This window comes from Saccopteryx bilineata, chromosome 3 (assembly GCF_036850765.1).
Source record: "Saccopteryx bilineata isolate mSacBil1 chromosome 3, mSacBil1_pri_phased_curated, whole genome shotgun sequence".
Taxonomy (NCBI): domain Eukaryota; kingdom Metazoa; phylum Chordata; class Mammalia; order Chiroptera; family Emballonuridae; genus Saccopteryx; species Saccopteryx bilineata.
In genome coordinates this window covers 103,750,010-103,776,111 of record NC_089492.1, presented here as the reverse complement: position 1 = coordinate 103,776,111, position 26,102 = coordinate 103,750,010, and the positions used below count along the sequence as shown (strand labels likewise).

Genomic DNA, 26,102 nt, shown 5'->3' with positions numbered 1-26,102 from the left:
TTCCATTGAACCAAATGCTGGAAACTAAGATCAAGCAGGTTTTAATAAATATTAGAGAACAATATTGATAAGTCCTTTGAAAATATAGGGGAAAATAACCTGGAGATGTTTTCTCTGAACATATGTACCCTGATTTATCAATATCACCCCATTAAAATTAATAAAAAAGAAAATATATGGGAGTAGAAACGAGGAACAATGATTTATTTCAGTGCAAATGAATTAAATTACTACCTGCTGTTATTGCTGTCTTAAATAATTATAGTAACTCCAAGCATTCAGTAACTTAAAAGTGTCTTTAATGTTATTAGCTGTAATATCATTATAACCTGTTTTTATTTAATTTGAATATTTTTTCAAAAATTTTTGAACCTCTTTATTTTTATTGATTTCAGTAAAAGAAGAAGAAGAAGAAGAAGAGAGAGAGAGAGAGAGAGAGAGAGAGAGAGAGACAGGAACATCCAGTCAGTCCTGTATGTGCCTAGATTGGAAATAGAACCAGCAACATCTGCTCCTGGGGACAAGCTCCAAACCAACCAAGCTATCTGGCCAGGGCTGTTTTCAATCTTTCTGAGTTCATTTGAGCCAAAACTGACAAGTTATCGGGAAGCAAGATCTCAAATACTCCAAATGCTCCCTAATCTATTATTGTTATTATTTATTATTATTGACTTGAGACAGAGAAATATTAATTTGTTGTTCCATTTATTTATGTATTCATTGATTCTTATGCAGTATATGTGCCCTGTCCCAAGATCAAACCCACAACCTTGGTGTATACAGAGGATGCTTTAACTAACTGAGCTATCTGGCCAGAGCTTCCCTATTCTTTTTAAACATTTTTATTGGTTGATTTGAGGGGGGGGGGAGCATTCATTTGTTGTTCCACTTAGTTGTGCATTCATTGGTTGCTTCCTGTATGTGCCCTGACCAGGGATCAAACCCTCAGCCTTGGAGTTTCTGGACTACACTCTAACCGACAGAGCTAACTGGCTAGGATTTATAATCTGTTTCTTTTTTCCTGCTTAAAAACCATAAGAGTAAGAGTTCAAAAAAGGAAAGGTGAAAAAGCAATTTTACAATTCAACTAAATTTGTATAAGTATGCAATCAAAACATGCTTTTATTGAACAATAATTTAAGTGTATTGTACTCTCCTATTGCAAGTTGATTAATGTAAATAGTTGCATTGTTATAGTAAATAGATGTATAATTTGAATTTTACTTGGACATTAAATAAGCTACCTTCTTGGTTATTGAAGTTTTATGGAAATCCTAGCGCTGTTTTATTGATTGATTGATTTTTCATTCATTGATTTTAGCGAGAGAGGAGGGAGGGAGAGAGAGAGACAGATACATAGATCTGTTCCTGTATGTGCCCTGACAAGGGATCAAACTAGCAACCTCTCTGCTTCAGGACTATGCTTGAACCTACTGACCCATCCAGCCAGGGCTCCTATCATTATTTTAAATCTATAAATCTCAGTTGTTAGACCTAGTTTTGGAACTTTGTAATCTATTCAACAATTTAAAGTGAAAAGAATAGGACTATCAAGTCAGGAACAAGTTAACCAGACTTTTGCTGTCTTCTGCATTTTGGATTCTTTCAGGCTGTTGCACACAGCCAGACTACAAACTACATGTACTTTTAACAAGAATAATCTAACTGGTTATTGTGGCTTTACTTGTAAAATGTTCCATTGCCAGGTCTTAATCTGTTACCTAATCTAGAAGCACCTCATCTTCTTATAAACTTGACAGCTGTTTATTAAATTGTTCATTGCAATAAAGTGAATTGAGTAAACATGGTTATTAAATGACAAAATACCACACTAACTTCTGACTCATAATATCTGAGTATACATCTAAAATATGTATTTTTGTAGCTCTTTAATACCTCAATTTGTCATTCACTGCTCAAAATTACTCTCATTTTATGCTATGATTGTGAGTCTTCTGTAGTTTCAGTGCTATATTTAAGAATATTTTGTAATACTTTGTAAGAATTTTACCCAAGTATATTCCCAAAATTATTCAATTTTACAGATATTGCTTTTTAAAAAAATATTTTATCGCCTGACCTGTGGTGGCGCAGTGGATAAAGCATTGACCTAGAAATGCTGAGGTCGCCGGTTCAAAACCCTGGGCTTGCCCGGTCATGGCACATATGGGAGTTGAAGCTTCCTGCTCCTTCCCCCTTCTCTCTCTCTCTCTCTCTCTCTCTCTCTCTCTTTCTCTCTCTCTCTCCTCTAAAATGAATAAATAAATAAAAATAAAAAATATTTTATCTATTGATTTTTAGAGAGAGGGGTGAGAGAGAGAGAGAGAGCATGGGAAGGAGCAGGAAGCATCAATTTATAGTTGTTTCTCAAAAGAGCCTTGACCGGGAAGCCCGGGGTTTCGATTCCGCAACCTCAGCATTCCAGGTCAGTGCTTACCACAGGTTAGGGTGCTTAAAAATTTTTAAAATAGTCAGCTTGAGCCTGACCTGTGGTGGCTCAGTGGATAAAGCGTCGACCTGGAAATGCTGAGGTTGCCGGTTCAAAACCCTGGGCTTCCCTGGTCAAGGTACATATGGGAGTTGATGCTTCCTGCTCCTTCCCCCTTTTCTCTCTCTCTGTCTCTCTCTCCTCTCTCTCCTCTCTCTCCCTCTCTGTCTCTCTCTCTCTCCTCTCTAAGAAATGAATAAATAAAATTTAAAAAAAATAGCTTGATAGATAATATTTGACTAAGAAAGAAATATGACAAGATTAAAAGCTATAAATATTTCAAAAATTTTTAATTTTTAATTTTTTAATTATAGTTATAAAATAGTATAAATATATTAGTTTCAGGTGTACAGATCAGTGGTTAGACATTTATATAACTTATGAACTGATCACCCCAATAAATCTAGTACTCATCTGACACCATACATAGTTATTACAATATTATTAACTATATTTCCTATGTTGTACTTTACATCCCCATGACAATTCTGTAACTACCAATTTGTACTTAATACCTTCATATTTTCACCCATTCCCCAACTCCCCCTCCCATCTGGCAACTGTCAAAATGTTCTCTGTATTTGTTAGTCTGTTTCTGTACTGTTTGTTCATTTATTTTGTTTTTTAGATTTCACATATAAGTGAAATCATATGGCATTTGTCTTTCCCTGTTTGACTTACTTCACTCAGCCCAATACCTTTTAGGTCAGCAATTTTCAACTGGTTTGCTGCAAGAATTTTTTTTTTAATTGATTTTTAAAAATTTTATTTTTTTAATGGGGCGACATCAATAAATCAGGATACATATATTCAAAGATAACAAGTCCAGGTTATCTTGTCGTTCAATTATGTTGCATACCCATCACCCAAAGTCAGATTCTGTCACCTTCTATCTAGTTTTCTTTGTGCCCCTCCCCCTCCCCATTTCCCTCCCCCCCCCCTAACCACCACACTCTTATCAATGTCTCTTAGTTTCACTTTTATGTCCCACCTACGTATGGAATAATGCAGTTCCTGGTTTTTTCTGATTTACTTATTTCACTTCTTATCATGTTATCAAGATCCCATTTTGCTGTAAATGATCCGATGTCATCATTTCTTATGGCTGAGTAGTATTCCATAGTGTATATGTGCCACATCTTCTTTATCCAGTCATCTATTGACGGGCTTTTTGGTTGTTTCCATGTCCTGGCCACTGTGAACAAGGCTGCAATGAACATGGGGCTGCATGTGTCTTTACATATCAATGTTTCTGAGTTTCGGGGGTATATACCCAGTAGAGGGATTGCTGGGTCATAAGGTAGTTCTATTTTCAGTTTTTTGAGGAACCACCATACTTTCTTCCATAATGGTTGTACTACTTTACATTCCCACCAACAGTGTATGAGGGTTCCTTTTTCTCCACAGCCTCTCCAACATTTGCTATTACCTGTCTTGTTGATAATAGCTAATCTAACAGGTGTGAGGTGGTATCTCATTGCAGTTTTGATTGCTGCAAGAATTTTTAAAACATTCCATGCCTGAATATTTAGTCAGAGACACTGACCTCTTCTTCCCTCAGATTGTCAAACAGCCCTGGCTGGATAGCTCAGCTAGTTAGAGCATTGTCCCGAAGCACAGAGGTTGCCAGTTTGATGCCCAGTCAGTGCACATACAGGAGCATTTTGATGTTCCTGTTTCTCTCTCTCTCTCTCTCTCTCAAATCACTAAAATAATTAAGAACCAGATTTTTTTTTTTTTATAGAGACAAAGAGAGATTCAGAGAGAGGGATAGATAGGGATAGACAGACAGGAACGGAGAGAGATGAGAAGCATCAATCATCAGTTTTTCGTTGCGACACCTTAGTTGTTCATTGATTGCTTTCTCATGTGTGCCTTGACCGGGGGTCTTCAGCAGACCGAGTAACCCCTTGCTCAAGCCAGCGACCTTGGGTCCAAGCTGGTGAGCTTTGCTCAAACCAGATGAGCCCGAACTCAAGCTGGCAACCTCGGGGTCTCAAACCTGGGTCCTCCGCATCCTAGTCCAATGCTCTATCCACTGCGCCACTGCCTGGTCAGGCTAAACATTAAAAAATAATTAAAGAAGGCCTGACCTGTGGTGGCGCAGTGGGATAAAGCGTCGACCTGGAACACTGAGGTTGCCGGTTCGAAACCCTGGGCTTGCCTGGTCAAGGCACATATGGGAGTTGATGCTTCCTGCTCCTCCCCCTTCTCTCTCTCTCCCCTCTCTCTAAAAATCAATTAAAAAATCAATTAAAAAAAAAAAATCTTAAAAAAAAAAAAAAAAAAAAAATTAAAGAAGCCTGACCTGTGTTGGCGCAGTGGATAAAACGTCGACCTGGAAATGCTGAGGTTACCCGTTCGAAACCCTGGGCTTGCCTGGTCAAGGCACATATGGGAGTTGATGCTTCCAGCTCCTCCCCACCTTCTCTCTTTGTCTCTCTCTCCTCTCTCTCTTTTCTCTCTCCTCTCTAAAATGAATAAATAAAAATTTTAAAAAAGAGCCCTGGCCGGTTTGCTCAGTGGTAGAGCGTCAGCCTGGCATGCAGAAGTCCCGGGTTCGATTCCCGGCTAGGGCACACATGAGAGGCGCCCATCTGCTTCTCCACCCCTCCCCCTCTCCTTCCTCTCTGTCTCTCTCTTCCCCTCCCGCAGCCGAGGCTCCATTGGAGCAAAGATGGCCCGGGCGCTGGGGATGGCTCCTTGGCCTTTGCCCCAGGCGCTAGAGTGGCTCTGGTCGCAACAGAGCGATGCCCCAGAAGGGCAGAGCATCGCCCCCTGGTGGGCAGAGCGTCACCCCCTGTGGGCGTGCCGGTTGGATCCCGGTCGGGTGCATGCGGGAGTCTGTCTGATTGTCTCTCCCCGTTTCCAGCTTCAGAGAAATACAAATAAATAAATAAATAAAATTTAAAAAATAATTAAAGAAAAAAAAGATTGTCCAAAAAATGACAACTTGACTTGTAGTGGTGCAATGTATAAAATGTTGACCTGAAACGCTGACGATCCCAGTTAGAAACCTCAAGGTCACTGGTTTGAGCGCGCATGTGCTAACTTGAGTATGGGGTCACTGGCTTGAGTGTGGGATCATCAACATGATACCAAGGTCACTGCACTGGCTTGAGGCCAACAGTCACTGGCTTGAACAAGGGGTCACTGGCTTGGCTTGAGAACCTCCATCAAGGCACATATGAAAAGCAGTCAATGAACAACTAAGGTGACGCAACTATGAGTTTATGTTTCTCATCTCTCTCCTTTCTCTCAAAAAAAATTATAGTAATAATTTCTAGGTTCCCTTATGATTTTCATTGACTCATAGGTTATTAACAGTGTACTGTTTAATTCTTAAATATTTAGGGATTTTCCAGATATATTTTTTAAATAACTTTATTCATTTTAGAGAGGAGAGAGAGGGGAAAGAGAGAGAGAGAAGGGGGAGGAGCAGGAAGCATCAACTCCCATATTGCCTTGACCAGGCAAGCCCAGGGTTTTTTTTTTTTTTTTTTTTTTTCATTTTTCTGAAGCTGGAAACAGGGAGAGACAGACAGACTCCCGCATGCGCCCGACCGGGATCCACCCAGCACGCCCACCAGGGGCCACGCTCTGCCCACCAGGGGGCGATGCTCTGCCCATCCTGGGCATCGCCATGTTGCGACCAGAGCCACTCCAGCGCCTGAGGCAGAGGCCACAGAGCCATCCCCAGCGCCCGGGCCATCTTTGCTCCAATGGAGCCTCGGCTGCGGGAGGGGAAGAGAAAGACAGAGAGGAAAGCACGGCGGAGGGGTGGAGAAGCAAATGGGCGCTTCTCCTGTGTGCCCTGGCCAGAAATCGAACCCGGGTCCTCCGCACGCTAGGCCGACGCTCTACCGCTGAGCCAACCGGCCAGGGCCAAGCCCAGGGTTTTGAACCAGCAATCTCAGCGTTCCATGTCAACACTTTATCCATTGTGCCACCACAGTTTAGACCCAGATATATATATATTTTTTAATTTTTTAATTTTTAATTTTTTTACAGAGACAGACTCAGAGAGAGGGATAGACAGGGGCAGAGAGATGAGAAGCATCAATCATTAGTTTTTCGTTGCGCATTGCGACACCTTAGTTGTTCATTGATTGCTTTCTCATATGTGCCTTGACTGCGGGCCTTCAGCTGACTGAGTAACCCCATGCTAGAGCCAGCAACCTTGGGTCCAAGATGCTGAGCTTTTGCTCAAACCAGATAAGCCCGCGCTCAAACTGGCGACCTCGAGGTCTTGAACCTGGGTCCTCGGCATCCCAGTCCAACACTCTATCCGCTGTGCCACCACCCGGTCAGGCAATATATATAAATATATATATTTAAATATATATATATTTTAAATATCAATACAATATTTAAAATATAATATATATGTTTTAATATATATATTTTAAATATTGTATTTATTGATTTTTAGAGAGAGAGAGAAAGGGGGGTGGGGGTGAGCAGAGTGAGAACTAAAGAGATGAGTGAGCCACTACATGGTGCTTATTATCATTTTTTTTTTTTTTTTTTATAACTGAAGACCCCAGAGAAAGTATCTCATACGCTTCTGATTTAAATTTTATTTATTTATTTATTCATTTTTTAGAGGGGGGGAGAGAGAGAGAGAGAGAGAGAGAGAGAGAAGGGGGGAGGAGCTGGAAGCATCAACTCCCATATGTGCCTTGACCAGGCAAGCCCAGGGTTTCGAACCGGCGACCTCAACATTTCTAGGTCGACACTTTACCCACTGCGCCACCACAGTTCAGGCTATTATCATTTTTTTATAAAAGTTTATTCTTAAATATACAATAGGTTTCAAGACAACACTTCATTCTAGCTATACGTGGCAAGAGATGTTATGACAGGGAATCCAGATGTTAAAACAGGAATGGAATTAAGGATCATCACCATTGCCCCAGGCTCAAGGAACAGCTCACTTTTTGCCAGATTTCTTTTTTTTTTTTTTTTTTAAATTTTTATTTTTTTATTTATTCATTTTAGAGTGGAGAGGGAGAGAGAGAGAGAGAGAGAGGAGAGACAGAGAGAGAGAAGTGGGGGAGGAGCAGGAAGCATCAACTCCCATATGTGCCTTGACCAGGCAAGCCCAGGGTTTCGAACCGGCAACCTCAGCATTTCCAGGTCGACGCTTTATCCACTGCGCCACCACAGGTCAGGCTTGCCAGATTTCTTAATTCCACCCGATGCTAGGGGGCCTTTCCCCGCGGCCTTCGCTTTTAGCTCCTCAAGTTTCTTCTGCTCCTCTTTTGCTTCTGCTTGAATGCCTTATCTTCCTCGTCCATCTCCTTGGCCTGTTTCTTGGGCTGCTTCAGAGGCTTCTTCTTGCCACCTTCAAGGCCAGACATGGCGCCTGCCGCCCCTTCCCCAGACCCTGTCCGCTATATACATTCTTGTACAAGCCTTTTTGTAGACACAAGAATGTCTTAGACTAGGTGTTTCAACATGGGGCACTACTGGAACTTTGAATAGGATATTCTTCCAACTATTTCAAGGAAATTACCTCTACCCACTCAATTCCCTCAGTTATTTGGAAAACTCCAAAAATCCTCTGTACAGTTTCAGCCATATGGGTAAAGCTGTTCCATTTCTGATTAAGAGTCACTGCCTTGCCCTGGCCGGTTGGCTCAGCGGTAGAGCGTCGGCCTAGCGTGCGGAGGACCTGGGTTCGATTCCCGGCCAGGGCACACAGGAGAAGCGCTCATTTGCTTCTCCACCCCTCCGCCGTGCTTTCCTCTCTGTCTCTCCCTTCCCCTCCCGCAGCCAAGGCTCCATTGGAGCAAAGATGGCCCGGGCGCTGGGGATGGCTCTGTGGCCTCTGCCTCAGGCGCTAGAGTGGCTCTGGTCGCAACATGGCGACGCCCAGGATGGGCAGAGCATCGCCCCCTGGTGGGCAGAGCATCGCCCCTGGTGGGCGTGCCGGGTGGATCCCGGTCGGGCGCATGCGGGAGTCTGTCTGACTGTCTCTCCCTGTTTCCAGCTTCAGAAAAATGAAAAAAAAAAAAAAAAAAAAAAAAAAAGAGTCACTGCCTTAAATAATAGCATACTGTACCTTGATTTCAGCAACATATTTGACCTACTACTACTATAGATAGGAAAGAAAAATGTAGACTATACACAAAGTGTGCTAGAAGAACAGAAAGGCAGTCAGTGGGACTAGACTTTGGTGATTGAAACGAGAAGGGCTTGAGGGCTTCAAAGGAGCTGGATGTTTAGGAGGAAAGTAAAGATATAGTTTGGAAATGGCAAGCAGAACATTTGAACATTTACTATACCTTCTGGCCCTGAGGTGTATGGGATATGAGGAAAAAAGTAAAACCAGTTTCTACCTGAGAGGACTGATCAAACGATGTGGCAATCAGGAGCAACGAGGCTCATTGACTTCCAGAAGGTGGGGAGAATGTTCAGAGGACAAGAGGAGGCTACCAGGACCGTTGATGGTGACAGATCTGGAGTTGCAAAGGAGACAGTGGAAGAGTTTGGTGGTGGGGAGGAGGGATTAACTCAGACGAGATTAGGAACTCGGGGGTACTGGGATGAGTACCTGATGTTGATGTCAGGTAACTTAGATGTCTTGTTCTTCTGGCAGTGACTGAGTATGAGGCACATTAGGGTTAGCCTGACAGGCTCTTGGAGAGAGATGGAAAATGAGCCTGAGATGTGTGGACTTTGAATAGTTAGCAGGAAGGTCAAGGAGATGTAGGATGACTGCCCTCCCCTGCAGGTGTAGTGGTGGTGACAGACTTTGTAGAAAGAGACGGAAGTGCTCTCTGAGAGAAGATATGGTAAAGTAGGGGCTATAGGTGACCAATCATAGTAATGACTACCTGAATGGTTGAGTCATGATCATTAATAAGCATTTCTTGGGCCCTGGCCAGGTTGCTCAGTTGGTTAGACATCATTCAGTACACCAAGGTTGCAGGTTTGATCCCCTGTCAGGTCACATACAAAAATCAACCGATGAGCCTGACCTGAAGTGGATAAAGCATCTGACCTGGAACACTGAGGTCACTGGTTCAAAACCCTGGGCTTGCCTGGTCAAGGCACATATGGGAGTTGATGCTTCCTGCTCCTCCTCCTTCTCTCTCTCTCTTGTTTTTTTTGGATTTTTATTTATTCATTTTAGAGAGGGGAGAGAGAGAGAGAGAGAGAGAGAGAGAGAGAAAGGGTTTTGAACTTATGACCTTAGCATTTCAAGTCAACACTCTATCCACTGTGCCACCACAGGTCAGGCTCTCTCTCTCTTTTTCTCTCTGTTCTCTAAAATAAATAAATAAAATCTTTAAAAAAAAAAAAAGGATCGGCATTTTCCAGCAAGCCACAGGCTGCCTGCATCTCAGGAGTGGGGCAGCAGAAGGCCTCTGCCGCCACGGGGGAGCTCGCATCAAGCTGAGTTTTGCACCAGCCTTTTCTAGGAAATCTCAAAGGAACTATGATGCCCCAGACTATAGAGAAGAAGAGACAACTCCTTTTATCCAAGACCAAGCAGAGACGTCGTGAAAGGTCTGCACTTCCTATGAGGCTGACCAGCTGCATTTTCAAGAGGCCAGTCACCAGGATAACTTCCCATCCTGGCAATGAGGTCAGGTGCAGGCAACGAGAGGAGACCTGGGGGCAGCCCCAGCAAGTGTGTGCATACAGGAGGCTGCAGGGGCTTCAGGCCCGCAGCACTGAGGAAGAACTTTTCAGTACTTTGGATGTTGCAAATACCATAGATATAATTGCACTGCGAAATGCAGGTGGAAACCCAGGCCGTGCTGGTCCTGGGTGTCTGTGCAACAGCCCAAAGCCACCCTTGCATGCTTGTCCCATTGGGCAGAGATGATCCCAGGCACCGGTCTCTGTGCCGACAGCAGGTTACCCCTGGGGATATCCGGAGACAGACTCTGAAAGTGAAAAAGGCAAGAGAAAGACTGGCTGTGGCCTTGAGGGCAGACAGGCTGGCCAGGGAGGCAGAGAGCCAGGAGCCAAAAAGAATGTTGTGAAATCTGGATGAAAATTAGGAGAAGGTTGTGCTGAAAACATCCAGTGGTGTGGCTTTCGGGAAGTGGTCACTGGGAGACCATCCTTGGTATATCTCTCTTCCTAATGTCAATCCTCTTTCTTGCTATGGACTGTGATGCTTTGTTACGTTAAAATTGTAGTTATTAAATTCTTTTGAGAGGCAAAAAAAAAGGATCAACCAGTGAATACATAAATAAGTAGAACAAATCAATGTTTTTCTTTCTCTTTCCCTTCTTTTCTAAAAAATAAAATCAATAATAAATTGTAAAGCCAGAAGCCACGGCCAGGGCCACTATCACAGCCGCCCAGCCCATGCAGGTTGTTGGGCAGATAAAATATATTATGCTCACTTTGTTAAAGATGGCGTTGCCCAGGTGATATTAATGTGTGTTGAGAATCCTTGTAGCCTGGGGCTTGGTTTTGAGATTAAGCCTTTCCCACCCTTTTTGATGTGGGGTGGTACAATCCAATCATGCCTCAGAGAAGTGACTTTGTATTAGAGATTTCCCTATTTTGTATATTGGATTAAGGGTTTGGATTTCTACACTATAAAATGGGGACGGAACGGGAGCTTGCGCTCTTGGTTCCTGGGATGATTAGCATGAGAGAGCAGAGGGAGCAGAGCAGAGAGCAGCTGAAAGAGGCCATGTGGCCAGGAGAAGCAGCCAAGATGGCGGAGTGCTGAGTGAGATGCCAGTTTGTGCAGTTTGACACTGGAGAAGGAAGGAGATGGGAAACTGAGGAGAATAAGGCTGGTGAGCTAGAAACCTTTGATTCTAGGAAACTCGGATAAGTCAGTGGCTTTGTGAGCACTGAATGTGAGTGGGTTTTGGAGCCCAGTGTGTATTTTTACTTGCCCGCTGGGTGCAAGCTAGAATTAAAGAAAATGGCCTATCAGTTTTTGGCTCCATGGTTTCTTCACCGACTGTCCGAATCCAATGCGAACCTGCATGGGCGGTGGCTGTGATGGTGGCCCTGGCCCTGGCTTCTGGCTTTACACAGGTTCGCATTGGATTCGGACATTCGGTAAAGAAACAACGGAGCCAAAAACTGATAGTCCATTTTCTTTAATTCTAGCTTGCACCCGGCGGGCAAGTAAAAAACACACACTGGGCTCCAAAACCCACTCACATTCAGTGCTCACAAAGCCACTGACTTATCCGAGTTTCCTAGAATCAAAGGTTTCTAGCTCACCAGCCTTATTCTCCTCAGTTCCCCATCTCCTTCCTTCTCTCTATACAAACTCTACACAAACTGTCATCTCACTCAGCACTCCGCCATCTTGGCTGTTTCTCCTGGCCACATGGCCTCTTTCAGCTGCTCTCTGCTCTGCTCCCTCTGCTCTCTCATGCTGATCATCCCAGGAATCAAGAGAGCAAGCTCCTGTTCTGCCCCTATTTTATAGTGTAGAAATCCAAACCTTTAATCCAATATACAAAATAGGGAAGTCTCTAATACAAAGTCACTTCTCTGAGGCATGATTGGATTGTACCGCCCCACATCAAAAAGGGTGGGAAAGGCTTAATCCCAAAACCAAGCCCCAGGCTACAATGATCCCCAACACACATTAATATCACCTGGGCGATGGCCTCACGTGGGCAGCACCATCTTTAACAAAGTGAGCATAATACATTTTATCTGCCCAACATAAATAAAATAAAATAAACTTTTTAAAGTATTTATTGGGTGCCTACTTTGTGTACGACTTAACCATTAAACACTGTAAAAGGAATATTGTTCTTAGAACCAGCTGAGAGAGGAACCAGTTGGCTCCAGAGATTGCGTTCTGGCTTGGGCAGAAGGAAATAGAATGTGGCAAACAGAGATGAACTTTAACCTTGCCTTATCAGAACATATAAGGGTGGGGTCTTTATGATGGGTCATTTACAGTGTTTGCAACCTAATAGCTTTCTTTAGTGTTCTTGTTTAATGGCATCTCTAAAGCAACCAATTATGTATGCACATAACTGTGAGGAAGTTCCCTTTCCTGGTAACTGGACAGAGTCCAACAGGGGTGTTTCTGTGGGTTCTTATGTCTCTGGTTGGGAACTGTTGCATTGGTGGCTTCCAAGGCACGATTTAAAAAAACAAAAACAAAGGAAAACTAACATTTATATTGCTCTTCTTTCAGGAATTATCTGTACGTCCCAATAAGGATGCCTGAGATATCCCTAGAAAATCAGAATGTATAAGAATAAACTAAATTTCACAAACTTAACGTCATTGATACTATTAGTCAGAATGAGTGAGCTATCAAGTATTATAGTCCAGCTGAATGATGCACAACACACATTAGTGTATACAATACTGACTCAGAATATACCCAACTTGTTAATGTTTCTGGGAGTCTGGGTTGTCCCATCTTACTGCTAAGGATCAGAGTCATTGCAGACTGAGTGAGTAAGAGAGAGCGTGAGTGCTGTAAATTGGTAGAAGGATGTTGGGCAGATAAAATGTATTATGCTCACTTTGTTAAAGAGGCCGTTGCCCAGGTGATATTAATGTGTGTTGGGGTGGGCTAAAGGCAGGCGGAATCCTTGTAGTGTGGGGCTTGGTTTTGGGATTAAGCTTTTCCTACCCTTTTTGATGTAGGGCGGTACAATCCAATCATGCCTCAGAGAAGTGACTTTGTATTAGAGACTTCCCTGTTTTGTATATTGGATTAAGAGTTTGGATTGCTACACTATAAAATGGGGAAGAAGTGGGACCTTGGGCTCTTGGTTCCTGAGGTTAGCATGAGAGAGCAGAGATAATAGAGCCAGCAGCGGGAGGAGGCCACGTGGAGAAGGCCAGGAAAAGCAGCCAAGATGGCGGAGTACTGAGTGAGATGCCAGTTTGTACAGAGTTTGTATCTGGGATAAGGAAGGAAATGGGGAACTGAGGAGAATAAGGCTGGTGAGCTAGAAACCTTTGATTCTAGGAAACTCGGATAAATCAGTAGCTTTGTGAGCACTGAATGTGACTGGGTTTTGGAGCCCAGTGTGTATTTTTACTTGCCCGTCGGGTGCAAGCTAGATTAAAGACTATGGCCCACCAGTTTTTGGCTCCATGGTTTCTTTACCTACTGTCCAAATCCAATGCGAACCTGCATAGGCCAGAAGGCTGCTGTGATAGTGGCCCTGGCCCTGCCTGCTGGCTTTACATTTGGCGTAGTCGGCAGGATTCGATACAGATCGGCAAGGAGCCTTTGAGCGGTGGAGTAGAGGACTGGCTAGTGTTAGGGTTCCCCATGGCTGTCCTTTTGGGGATTGTAGGCTGGCTGACTTTTACAGCCATGTGTGAGGAAACTGAGAGCTCTGTGGAAGAGGCTGCCTGGGACCTGCAAACCGAGCAGTGGAAGGAGTTGGAGCAAACGCAGGAGAAACCGATGCTGACCCTGGAGCTGGAGGAAGCGCTGGAGGAGGCCGACCAGGTTTGCGAGATTCACCTGGAAATGGAGCAGCTGCTGGAGGAGGATTCACAGGTTCGTGAGTTGCCGATTGCCCTGGACGTTGTGGAGAGCCAGCAGCAGCGGGAGGCCGGGGCTGAGGCTGAGGATGAAGCTGGGGCCGGGGCTGAGGCTGAGGCTGAAGCCAAGTCCGGAGCTGCAAGGTCTGAGGAGCAGAAGGTGGCAGTGGACGGAGGCTCGAGCCCGGCAGCCGGAGCTGGTGTTTTCAGTCCCACTTTGGAGGATGAGGAGAATCGGGCTGGAGTTGTAATCCGCAGTCTCCATAAGATGAGAGCCCAGCTGGAAGGAGCACCTACTGCGGCCCCGGTAGGTCTGCGATTTGGGGACATGGGGCTGAACATGCTTTCCGGAGCAGAGATGGAAATGCTGACTGCCATTGCCACGTGCCCCTCTTTGGGACAGTGTAAGACCTGCCAGGATGGCAGGAATGAGGGGGGTGGCTGATGCCCCACGTGTGTGGACTGATTTCCTGGACTACGACCGGAGTGGGCATTGGCTCCTTTGTTGGATGGACTTACGGATTACGGATTTTGGACAATGTGAAATACCCTGATGGGGGTGGGGGGTGGCTTTGTTGGAAGCACTCCCCTGCCCCGGGAAGTTTTTCCCATGGCTAGAAAGAAGGCCCAGGACATTTTGCGCTTTCGGCAAAGTGCTCAGAGACTGGTGAAGTGTACCTTTGTAATTGTTGAAACTGTATTATTTTTGCTGTTGTAATTTGTGTAATGTTCTAATTTCCTTGCACAGGGATGCTGGTGGTATAGATTGTGGGTAGTAAAGTGAGCATAGGGGGCCTGACCAGGTGGTGGCGCAGTGGATAGAGCGTCGGACTGGGATGCGGAAGGACCCAGGTTCGAGACCCCAAGGTCGCCAGCTTGAGCGCGGGCTCATCTGGCTTGAGCAAAGAGCTCACCAGCTTGGACCCAGGGTCCCTGGCTCCAGCAGGGGGTTACTCCTTCTGCTGAAGGCCCACGGTCAAGGCACATGTGAGAAAGCAATCAATGAACAACTAAGAAGTGGCAACGCGCACAACGAGAAACTGATGATTAATGCTTCTCATCTCTCTCCGTTCCTGTCTGTCTGTCCGTCTATCTCTGCCTCTGTAAAAAAAAAAAAAAAAAAAAGTGAGCATAGGGGTGGATTGTTGGGCAGATAAAATGTATTATGCTCACTTTGTTAAAGAGGCCATTGCCCAGGTGATATTAATGTGTGTTGGGGTGGGCTAAAGGCAGGCGGAATCCTTGTAGCGTGGGGCTTGGTTTTGGGATTAAGCCTTTCCTACCCTTTTTGATGTAGGGCGGTACAATCCAATCATGCCTCAGAGAAGTGACTTTGTATTAGAGACTTCCCTGTTTTGTATATTGGATTAAGAGTTTGGATTGCTACACTATAAAATGGGGACGAAGTGGGACCTTGGGCTCTTGGTTCCTGAGGTTAGCATGAGAGAGCAGAGAGAATAGAGCCAGCAGCGGGAGGAGGCCACGTGGAGAAGGCCAGGAAAAGCAGCCAAGATGGCGGAGTACTGAGTGAGATGCCAGTTTGTACAGAGTTTGTATCTGGGATAAGGAAGGAAATGGGGAACTGAGGAGAATAAGGCTGTTGAGCTAGAAACCTTTGATTCTAGGAAACTCGGATAAATCAGTAGCTTTGTGAGCACTGAATGTGACTGGGTTTTGGAGTCCAGTGTGTATTTTTACTTGCCCGTCGGGTGCAAGCTAGATTAAAGACTATGGCCCACCAGTTTTTGGCTCCATGGTTTCTTTACCGACTGTCCAAATCCAATGCGAACCTGCATAGGCCAGAAGGCTGCTGTGATAGTGGCCCTGGCCCTGCCTGCTGGCTTTACAAAGGAACTGAAAGAAAAAGGAAATAAAGAATGTGGACTGAGGAAAGGAGGGAGAATATGTCACGTCTATGTTGGTTCCCTGTTCATGAAAAAAGAAGGGGAACTTCTGGGAGTCTGTAGGGAAGTCTTGTGAATTGATAATGACCACATTTCCATTTCTGGGCAGGATTTATTAGGTGAACTAGCAGCGGGTTATAATAGTGGGGGAGTGGCGATGGTGGTGATGATGATAATGCTATGAAGCGCTACAGAAAGCAAATCTACTGTTCACATTTCACCCCATTATCTGTAGCTGACAGAACTTGCTGGAACATAGCTAGCAGATAATGCGTGGTGAGTTGAGTCACTTAAACAGTTGGAGCACTGTTAGAGACCAAGTTTCTATCTTGACTTTGGTCAAAAAGCCCAGGAAAAATAGCATCTGGGTCTAAATGCTACAAATTGCTCAAAGAATATCTCAGATTGGTGAAGGATTGGTGAGCCCTCTTGACATAAGGACATCACATTTTGCTTCTATCCTTAGGTACAAAAGGCTTTGTAGGAAAAAACAGAAGGTCTGTTGAATGGACATTGCTAACCAGTAAAATTATGCAAGTATAGATTAAGACACAGACATAACTTGGCTTGTCACCCAAACTGGCTCACTCCTGTGGAAAACAGTCTGCTCATAAATTTATTTTATTTTATTTTTCTATTACACTTGAATTCAGTATTTTTTAAATAGTTTTTTTTTTGTTTTTTTTTACAGAGACAGGGAGTGAGTCAGAGAGAGGGATAGACAGGGACAGACAGAGAGGAACGGAGAGAGATGAGAAGCATCAATCATTAGTTTTCCATTGCATGTTGCAACACCTTAGTTGTTCATTGATTGCTTTCTCATATGTGCCTTGACCACGGGCCTTCAGCAGACCGAGTAACCCCTTGCTGGAGCCAGTGACCTTGGGTCCAAGCTGGTGGGCTTTTGCTCAAACCAGATAAGCCTGCGCTCAAACTGGCGACCTTGGGGTCTCGAACCTGGGTCCTCTGCATCCCAGTTCGACGCTCTATCCACTGCGCCACCGCCTGGTCAGGCTTAAATAGTTTTTTTTTTTTTTAATAATTTTTTTTTTACTATTTATTTATTTATTTATTTATTTTTACAGAGACAGAGAGAGTCAGAGAGAGGGATAGACAGGGACAGACAGACAAGAACGGAGAGAGATGAGAAGCATCAATTATTAGTTTTTCATTGCGCATTGCAACACCTTAGTTGTTCATTGATTGCTCTCTCACATGTGCCTTGACCGCGGGCCTTCAGCAGATCAAGTAACCCCTTGCTGGAGCCAGCAACCTTGGGTTCAAGCTGGTGGGCTTTTCCTCAAACCAGATGAGCCCGCGCTCAAGCTGGCGACCTCCGGGTCTCGAACCTGGGTCCTCTCCCTCCCAGTCTGACGCTCCATCCACTGCGCCACCGCCTGGTCAGGCCTTAAATAGTTTTTAAAAAGATTTTAGCCTGACCTGTGGTGGCGCAGTGGATAAAGTGTTGACCTGGAAATGCTGAGGTCGCCGGTTCAAAACCCTAGGCTTCCCTGGTCAAGGCACATATGGGAGTTGATGCTTCCAGCTCCTCCCCCCTTCTCTCTCTCTCTCTGTCTCTCTCTCTCTCCTCTCTAAAAAAAAAAAAAAGATTTTAATTATTCATTTTAGAGAGGAGAGAGAGAAAAAGAGAGAAGGGAGAGGAGGGAGGAGGAGCAGGAAGCATCAACTCCCATATGTGCCTTGTTCTCTCTCCTCTCTAAAATGAATAAAATTGCCTGACCTGTGGTGGCGCAGTGGATAAAGCGTCAACCTGGAAATGCTGAGGTTGCCGGTTCAAAACCCTGGGCTTGCCTGGTCAAGGCACATATGGGAGTTGATGCTTCCAGCTCCACCCCCTTCTGTCTCTCTCTCTCTCTCCCCCCTCTCTATAATGAATAAATAAAATCTTTTAAAAAAATAAAAAAATAAATAAAATGAATAAAATCTTAAAAAAAAAAAAAAGATAGGGTTCTTAAGGTTCTCAGTCCCCATACATTTGAGGAGTTTCTAGCTTCAGTAGTGAGACAGATACCCACACAGGTGACTTCAGTTCATAGAATCAATAGAATCAGGATTGGTCTGGCTACCATCCAGTTCTAGATCATTCTAAATATTAATGAAACAGACTGATTTTTTTTTTTTTTTTTTTTGCAGCTTAATTTTTAGAGTCTTCTTACTCTTGAGGGGTTTCAGAGCCTTATTTGGCTACTGGTCTGAAATCTTCCTTTGTAGTTAGTTAATAAAGCCAATCACTTAGAAAGGAAAAAGGCAAAATGAACATGTGGCAAGCACTCATAATGTGCTTTCTTCCCATTATCTTATTCAATCTCTACAGAAACTGTATCCCTTATTTCCATTTTACAAATGAGAAAACTGGTTAGGTAGTAAGTATGTGCAACTCCAAATCCTAATCTTTTCCTCCACCCCACGTAGCTGTGGAGTTATCATGTCTAAAATTGATGTCTTAATAGTCAAAACTTAGAGAAATGTTTATTTGTGTATCAGATCATCTCTGGCACTTAATAACTTCCCAATGATTCCCAAAGTACAACTTAGTGAGGTGCGGATCTTTACAGGAGGCCTTTATTCTTTGAAATGTGGTGTCATAGTTTCTACCTGAAAGGTTATAAAATATTTTGTAGTTTGCTTGCTTCTTGTAAAAAACGCCCATATGAATGAAAGTAATAAAGCAGCCAAGCCCTTGTAATCACAGGAATCTTCCCTGCTTGCTTCCTGCTGGAGTTGGTAGAGGAAAGAGAACCATGCCTGGTGCCGTGAACGCCCCATTCATTTTGGGGTGCTGCTGATTTCTGATTCTTGCCCGCCACACTAGCGAGCAATTTATAGAAACAAGTCTTGGAATTATACATATAGAGGCACTTAAACATAGGTATGTCACATGTGGGCATAGCTATGTTTATGTACAGATCACTCAGAATTCAGAAGCTATATTGGTTGTGGGGCAAGGGCCACACCACATCAACCCATCCCCTCATGATTTTGGGGGACAATTCCAGATGAGAATGTGACTGAATAAAGCCTTCTGCTTAATCCCAAAATTGTTTCTCTCTATTCCCTGCTTTGGTCCTCATTGCAATTGCAATGAGATTAGCAGATATTTCTGAATGTAGGACAGACAGCAAAGAGAACTGGACTAGCTCCTAGTCACCATTCAGACAATGCTCTGAGTGTAGCCTTGGTCAGATGGGAATTCATTAACTTGAACACTTGGTTCATACCCAACAGCACTGGGTTAGTTTGTGAGGGCTCTATTGCCACAAACCAATTCTGGTTGTACTGAGATGCAAGCTAACCCAGGTAGGCATTCCCCTGCCCTACCCCCCAGGTGTCCAGCCCAGTGGACTCATGCTCCATGCTCCACCCTTCATCTGTCACAGCTACAATTGGATGCTCCACCTAATCCACACCCCAAAGTGGGACTCTAGGTTCTCTGGCTCTTACCTGGATACAATTCTAGGCTCAAGCTCTCTACTAGGAAGCTATTAAAGACCATTTGCTAGTGATACCTCCCAGATTAGCAATTTATATTTTAATGTAGGCCTTTTGGAGATAATGTTTTCTCCAAAAGAGCCAAGAATGATGGGAATTTTAGGCACAGGCGCATGTCACTGAGGGAGGTGTTTGAGGCAGTAGGGTCAAATCATTTCACTGAAGCCCAGGGCTGGCATGGGATTAATGTGTGCAATGTTTACTTAACACATGTTTACTAAGCACTTTACATTACTTAATTTAAGTTATACAACTCTGTACTAAGCATTAATGGTGGCCAGGAAGTAAAAGACATCAGACCTCAAGAACCTCCAGCCTAGTTGGAAGAAATCAGACATACACATGAAGTTAAAAATTAAAGAGCTATACGTAAATAAATAAATAAATAAATAAGAGCTACATATTAATAATAACAATAATACTAGGGTATAACACTGAGCTTTTTAGAAGAGAAATACATCATGGTACCCAAATCCATGATGAGACTGAAGTCTGAGGAGTCTATAAACTAATCTCCAGGAGGATCTTTCAAGGGAACTTAATTGCTTTTCTTTCAGGGCTCCAAAGTTCAATGTGGCTACTGAACTCCTAAACACCGAAGAGAGTGATTATTATTTGAACACATTCGTGGTAGACCAACAAATAAGCATTTCAGCTAAGAGAGAGCACTTTGGCTAATAAATAAGCATCATCATTATTATATTTTCATGTAAGTACAGTTTTAACAAGTTGTAACAATTTGGACCTCAAGCTACAACATTTAAATAGTTTGTGACATCATAGTTAGCCTTAACTCATTTTTTTATTTTATTTTATTTTTTATTTTTTTTTTTATTTATTTATTCATTTTAGAAAGGAGAGAGAGAGGGGGAGAGAGAGAGAGAGAGAGAAAGAGAAAGAGAGAGAAGTGGAAGAGGAGCAGGAAGCATCAACTCCCATATGTGCCTTGACCAGGTAAGCCCAGAGTTTCGAACCGGCGACCTCAGCATTTCCAGGTCGACGCTTTATCCACTGCGCCACCACAGGTCAGGCCAACTCATTTTTTTAAAGATTTTATTTATTCATTTTAGAGAGGAAACAGGGAGAGAGAGAGAGAGAGAGAGAGAGAGAGAGAGAGAGAGAGAAGGGAGGGAGGAGCAGAAAGCATCAACTCCCATATGTGCCTTGACCAGGGAAGCCCGGGATTTCGAACCAGCGACCTCAGTGTTCCAGGTCGACGCTTTTACCCACTGCGCCACCGCAGGTCAGGCTAGCCTTAACTCATTGAATGCTGTTGTCAACCGTGAAGATTACATCTGAGTCTGAAAACTGAAATATTTATTTGTGTATCAGGTAACTCTGGCACTTACCAACTTCGGATTTCATTTCAAAAGAAGCTTGTACATCAGGTCCTCAAATAACGTTGTTTTATTATACTGTTGATATTCTGTAGATAAACAAGACAGAATCAATCTGATCAAGGGATTCCCAGTCCAGGACTCAGGCAGGTGAGATGACTACAGAAGAAGACACATGGTATGGTCAAGGTGCTAGGAGAGCAGAGAGAAGGCTTTGCAGAGGAAAGACTACCCAAATTGTCCTGAGACAAAGGAATTTATCAGGTCAATGGAGTAGGGGAAGAGCATTTAGAGCAGAAAGAACAGGGTTTTTTGTTTGTTTGTTTTTTAGAGATGGGAAAGAGAGAGAAGGGGGGAGGAGCAGGAAGCATCAACTCCCATATGTGCCTTGAACAAGCCCGGGGTTTTGAACTGGAGACCTCAGTGTTCCACTATGCCACCACAGGTCAGGCCAGAGAACAGCTTATACAAAGGCCTAAAGATGGGGAGGTCTTTCCAGCCAGCACCAAGCCATAGACATCTCTCAGGACAATTGGCATAAGCACCACAAGACTAGGGGCAAGAGAAAGTCCTACCACAACATGTGAAAATACGAGCTGGGATGCCCTGCTGCCAATACTAAGATTGGCACACACTGCATACACACAGTCCACATGCAAGGAGGTAACAAGAAGAACCGAGCCTTGAGGCTAGACGTGGTCAAGTTCTCCTGGGGATCAGAACATTGTACATTCAGAATGAGGATTATTGATGTTAGCAATACACGCATGAAGAGCTGGTTCGTACCTTGACCGTACTAGACAATTGCATCATGCTCATTGGCAGCACACCCTTCCAACAGTGGTATGAGTCCCACTAGGCACTGCCCCTGGACCCCAAGAAGGGGGCCAAGCTGACTCCTGAGGAGGAAGAGATTTAAACAAAAGACAATCAAAGAAAATTCAGAAGCAATACGATGGAAGGAAAAAGAATGACACAATCAGCAGTCTTCTCGAGGAGTGGTCCCAGCAGGGCCAGCTTCCTGTACATATCACTTCAGGGGCAGGCCAGTGTGGCTAAGCAGATGGCTGGAGTTTTAGCTGAGGAAAATCAAGGCCTGGAAAGGTAAACAAGTCCTCTTCCCTGTTATCTTTGCTCCTGTAACAAAGGTGTTTCTTGTTCTTAAAAAAAGAAGGAGGAGAAGAAGAAGAGGAGGAGGAAGAGGAGAAGGAAGAAGAGAAGGAGAGGAAGGAGGAGAAGGAGAAATCATGGTAAGTTAAGTTCGGAAAACTAAAAGTAGTTGGATATATAAAAAAAGTAATTAAATATAGTGAGATTATAGGGTACATATGGGGAGATGATGAAAGATGAGGCTTGCCCTGGCCGGTTGGCTCAGCGGTAGAGTGTCGGCCTGGCGTGTGGGAAACCCGGGTTCGATTCCCGGACAGGGCACATAGGAGAAGTGCCCATTTGCTTCTCCACCCCCACCCCTCCTTCCTCTCTATCTTTCTCTTCCCCTCCCTCAGCCAAGCCTTCATTGGAGCAAAGATGGCTCAGGCGCTGGGGATGGCTCCTTGGCCTCTGCCCCAGGCGCTAGAGTGGCTCTGGTTGCGGCAGAGCAATGCCCTGGAGGGGCAGAGCATCACCCCCTGGTGGGCAGAGCATGGCCCCTGGTGGCGTGCCGGGTGGATCCCGGGCGCATGCGGGAGTCTGTCTGACTGTCTCTCCCCGTTTCCAGCTTCAGAAAAATACAAAAAAAAAAAAAAAAAAGAAAGAAAGATGAGGCTTAGGGTAAAGGGCAGAGGATAAGGGTGTTTGAATTTTATCTAAGCGATGACTAATCCAGGGACTGATGTGGTCAGGTGTGTGGAAAATTTCCTTTGTTAGTGGTACCAAGGACCGACTGAAGGGGCAGAGGACTGAGGTAGGGAGACCATGTGAAAGGAGAGAGCAACAAGAGCCTGGACTGATATTGGTGGGGAGAAGGTTCTGGAGGAGAGGACCTAGGAGGTAGAGTCAACAGGATATAGGAGGTAAGAAAAGGGAACAATTTGGGAAGACTCTAGTTTTCTGGGCATGACAGGGTAAATGGTTGCACACCATGTACAGAGACAAGGAGTGGCCTGACCTATGGTGGCGCAGTGAATAAAGTGTTGACCTGGAAGACTAAGGTTGCTGGTTTGAAACCTTGGGCTTGCCTGGTCAAGGCACATACGGGAGTTGATGCTTTCTGCTCCTCCCCTTCTCTCTCTCTCTCTCTCTCTCTCTCTCTCTCTCCCTTCTCTATAATGAATAAATAAAATCTTTAAAAAAATTTATTGATTGATTTTTTGGAGAGATGGGAGAGAGGAGAGAGAGAGAAAGAGAGGGAGAGTTAGCAGAGGCGATTTTAATGGCAGGCGCACTGGGCATGCGCCCTGGGCCCTAAGTTCTGAAAGGCCCTGCAAAATCCCAACCTGACACTTTTTTCTAATGACACCAAGTTTGGTTTCATATGTGCAATTTTCACATTAACAGTACATAATATTTTTTATTTATTTAAAAATATAGTCAACATGTATTTTTTTTTAAATTGTTCAATATTTTTTCTTTTCTTTTTTTTTTTTTAAGATTTTATTTATTTATTATAGAGAGGGGAGAGAGAGAGAGAAGGGGGGAGGAGCAGGAAGCATCAACTCCCCATATGTGCCTTGACCAGGCAAGCCCAGGGTTTTGAACCGGCAACCTCAGTGTTTCCAGGTTGACACTTTATCCACTGCGCCACCACAGGTCAGGCTCAACATGTATTTTTATTTTCCTTCTCTCTCTCTTTCTTTTTTTTTTTTTTTCATTTTTCTGAAGCTGGAAACAGGGAAAGACAGTCAGACAGACTCCCGCATGCGCCCGACCGGGATCCACCCGGCACGCCCACCATGGGGCGGCGCTCTGCCCACCAGGGGGCGATGCTCTGCCCATCCTGGGCGTCGCCATGTTGCGACCAGAGCTACTCTAGCGCCTGGGGCAGAGGCCACAGAGCCATCCCCAGCGCCCGGGCCATCTTTGCTCCAATGGAGCCTTGGCTGCGGGAGGGGAAGAGAGAGACAGAGAGGAAAGCGCGGCGGAGGGGTGGAGAAGCAAATGGGCGCTTCTCCTGTGTGCCCTGGCCGGGAATCGAACCCGGGTCCTCCGCACGCTAGGCCGACGCTCTACCGCTGAGCCAACCGGCCAGGGCTCTCTCTCTCTTTTTAAGGGGCCTAATATTTTCTTCTGCGCCCAGGTCCTCCACCGACCTTAATCCACCTCTGAGAGGGAGAAAGAGGGAAGAGAAGCAGGAAGCATCTACTGAGAGTAGTTGCTTCCTGTATGTGCCTTGACCAGGCAAGCCCAGGGATTCACACAGGCATCCAGGTCAACACTTTATCTACTGCATCCCCACAGGTCAGGCAAAAGCAGGTATTTTGAGGCCATCAAGGAAGAACAGAAAAAAGGACAAAGGTGTATGGGAACAAGTGATGTGAGATGAAGATGAATTTAATCAGGGCACCCAGAAACACCTGAATCCTGGTCTCAAGTGGCCACCCCTTTCTACATCCACACATGTACCCCCTCCCTACTCATTCTTTGCACAACAGCCAGAGGAATCTTCCAAAACGCAAATCTTATTACCCAAGTCCCATTCCAATGGCTTCCCTTCTTCCTAAGGATGAACTGCCCACTACCTAACACCCTCAAGGCTCTGCCTGGTGTGGTCCCTGAAGCCCAGAGAGCTTCATCAAGACCTTGCCACTCTAGTGTTCTTTCTCCTCCTCCAGCACATGGTGCACTCCCTCACCCCTCCCCATCCCTGCAGAACTGTGCCCAAGCTCTGCCTCCTGTCTGTAATGTTCTGCCCCCTCAGTTTTGTTTTTTTGTTTTTTTACAGAGACAGCGAGAGAGTCAGAGAGAGGGACAGATAGGGACAGACAGGTAGGAACAAAGAGAGATGAGAAGCATCAATCATCAGTTTTTCTTTGTGACACCTTAGTTGTTCATTGATTGCTTTCTCGTTATGTGCGTTGACCGTGGGCCTTCAGCAGACGGAGTAACCCCTTGCTCAAGCCAGCGACCTTGGGTCTAAGCTGGTGAGCTTTGCTCAAACCAGATGAGCCCGCGCTCAAACTGGCAACCTCAGGGTCTCGAACCTGGGTCCTTGGCATCCCAGTTCGATGTTCTATCCACTGCGCCACCGCCTAGTCAGGGCCTCAGTTTTGTCTAATTAGAGCCCTCTCATCCTTCAAACCTCAGCATGATCATTGTTTCTTCAAAGAAACCTTTTATTGTCCCTACTAGGTGGGTCAGATCTTCCCAGAGCCCCAAATAGTTCTCTTTTGTGGTACTTTTTATTTATTATTTATTTATTTATTTATTTTCATTTTTCCGAAGCTGGAAACAGGGAGGCAGTCAGACAGACTCCCGCATGCGCCCGACCAGGATCCACCAGGGATGCCCACCAGGGGGCGATGCTTTGCCCCTCTGGGGCGTCACTCTGTTGCGTCCAGAGCCATTCCAGCACCTGAGGCAGAGGCCACAGAGCCATCCCCAGCGCCCGGGCCATCCTTGCTCCAATGGAGCCTTGCTGCGGGAAGGGAAGAGAGAGACAGAGAGGAAGGAGAGGGGGAGGGGTGGAGAAGCAAATGGGCGCCTTTCCTGTGTGCCCTGGTTGGAAATCGAACCCGGGACTCCTGCACGCCAGGCCGACGCTCTACCGCTGAGCCAACCAGCCAGGGCCTTGTGGTACTTTTTTTTTTTTTTTGTATTTTTCTGAAGCTGGAAATGGGGAGAGACAGTCAGACAGACTCTCGCATGCGCCCGACCGGGATCCACCCGGCACGCCCACCAGGGGCTACGCTCTGCTCACCAGGAGGCGATGCTCGGCCCCTCCGGGGCGTCGCTCTGCCACGACCAGAGCCACTCTAGCGCCTGGGGCAGAGGCCAAGGAGCCATCCCCAGTGCCCGGGCCATCTTTGCTCCAATGGAGCCTTGGCTGCGGGAGGGGAAGAGAGAGACAGAGAGGAAGGAGGGGGTGGGGGAGGGAGAAGCAAATGGGCGCTTCTCCTATGTGCCCTGGCCGGGAATCGAACCCGGGTCCCCCGCACGCCAGGCCGACGCTCTACCGCTGAGCCAACCGGCCAGGGCCTTGTGGTACTTTTTACATACGTAATTCTGTATTTGGGGATTCTTTGAATGTCTTTCTCTCACACCAGACTTTGAGTTCTGTGAAGCAGGGAACAGGTCTTTGCTATCTATTTTATCTTTAGCAATTAATGCAATGCAATGTATTGTTTGTTTGTTTGTTAACAGAGAGAGAGAGAGATAGGGACAGACAGACAGAAAGGGAAAGAAATGACAAGCATCAGTTCTTCGTTGCGGCACCTTAGTTGTTCATTGACTGCTTTCTCA

The 26,102-nt window shown here is 45.1% G+C and overlaps 1 protein-coding gene and 2 pseudogenes across 1 annotated transcript; 2 read left to right on the top strand and 1 right to left on the bottom strand.

The window, feature by feature from the left end:
• Positions 1 to 7,636: 7,636 nt before the first annotated feature.
• LOC136329833 (translation machinery-associated protein 7-like) lies at positions 7,637 to 7,867 on the bottom strand (annotated as a pseudogene).
• Positions 7,868 to 8,852: 985 nt separating this feature from the next.
• On the top strand, positions 8,853 to 10,488 carry LOC136329832 (methyl-CpG-binding domain protein 3-like 2B). Its single transcript, XM_066266459.1, has 3 exons — positions 8,853 to 9,063; positions 9,919 to 10,305; positions 10,352 to 10,488. The coding sequence occupies exons 1-3, from the start codon at positions 8,853 to 8,855 to the stop codon at positions 10,486 to 10,488; spliced, it is 735 nt and encodes a 244-aa protein (XP_066122556.1).
• A 3,734-nt stretch (positions 10,489 to 14,222) lies between these two features.
• Positions 14,223 to 21,788, top strand: LOC136329831 (small ribosomal subunit protein eS8 pseudogene; annotated as a pseudogene).
• The last annotated feature ends 4,314 nt before the right edge of the window (positions 21,789 to 26,102 follow it).

Coding starts and splice junctions, on each gene's coding strand:
- LOC136329832 (XM_066266459.1), top strand. CDS start 8,853: ATGTGGCAATCAGGAGCAACGAGGCTCATTGACTTCCAGAAGGTGGGG. Junction 9,064..9,918: donor GTACCTGATGTTGATGTCAG/GTAACTTAGATG, acceptor AGCCTTTTCTAG/GAAATCTCAAAGGAACTATG. Junction 10,306..10,351: donor CCCAAAGCCACCCTTGCATG/CTTGTCCCATTG, acceptor GGTCTCTGTGCC/GACAGCAGGTTACCCCTGGG.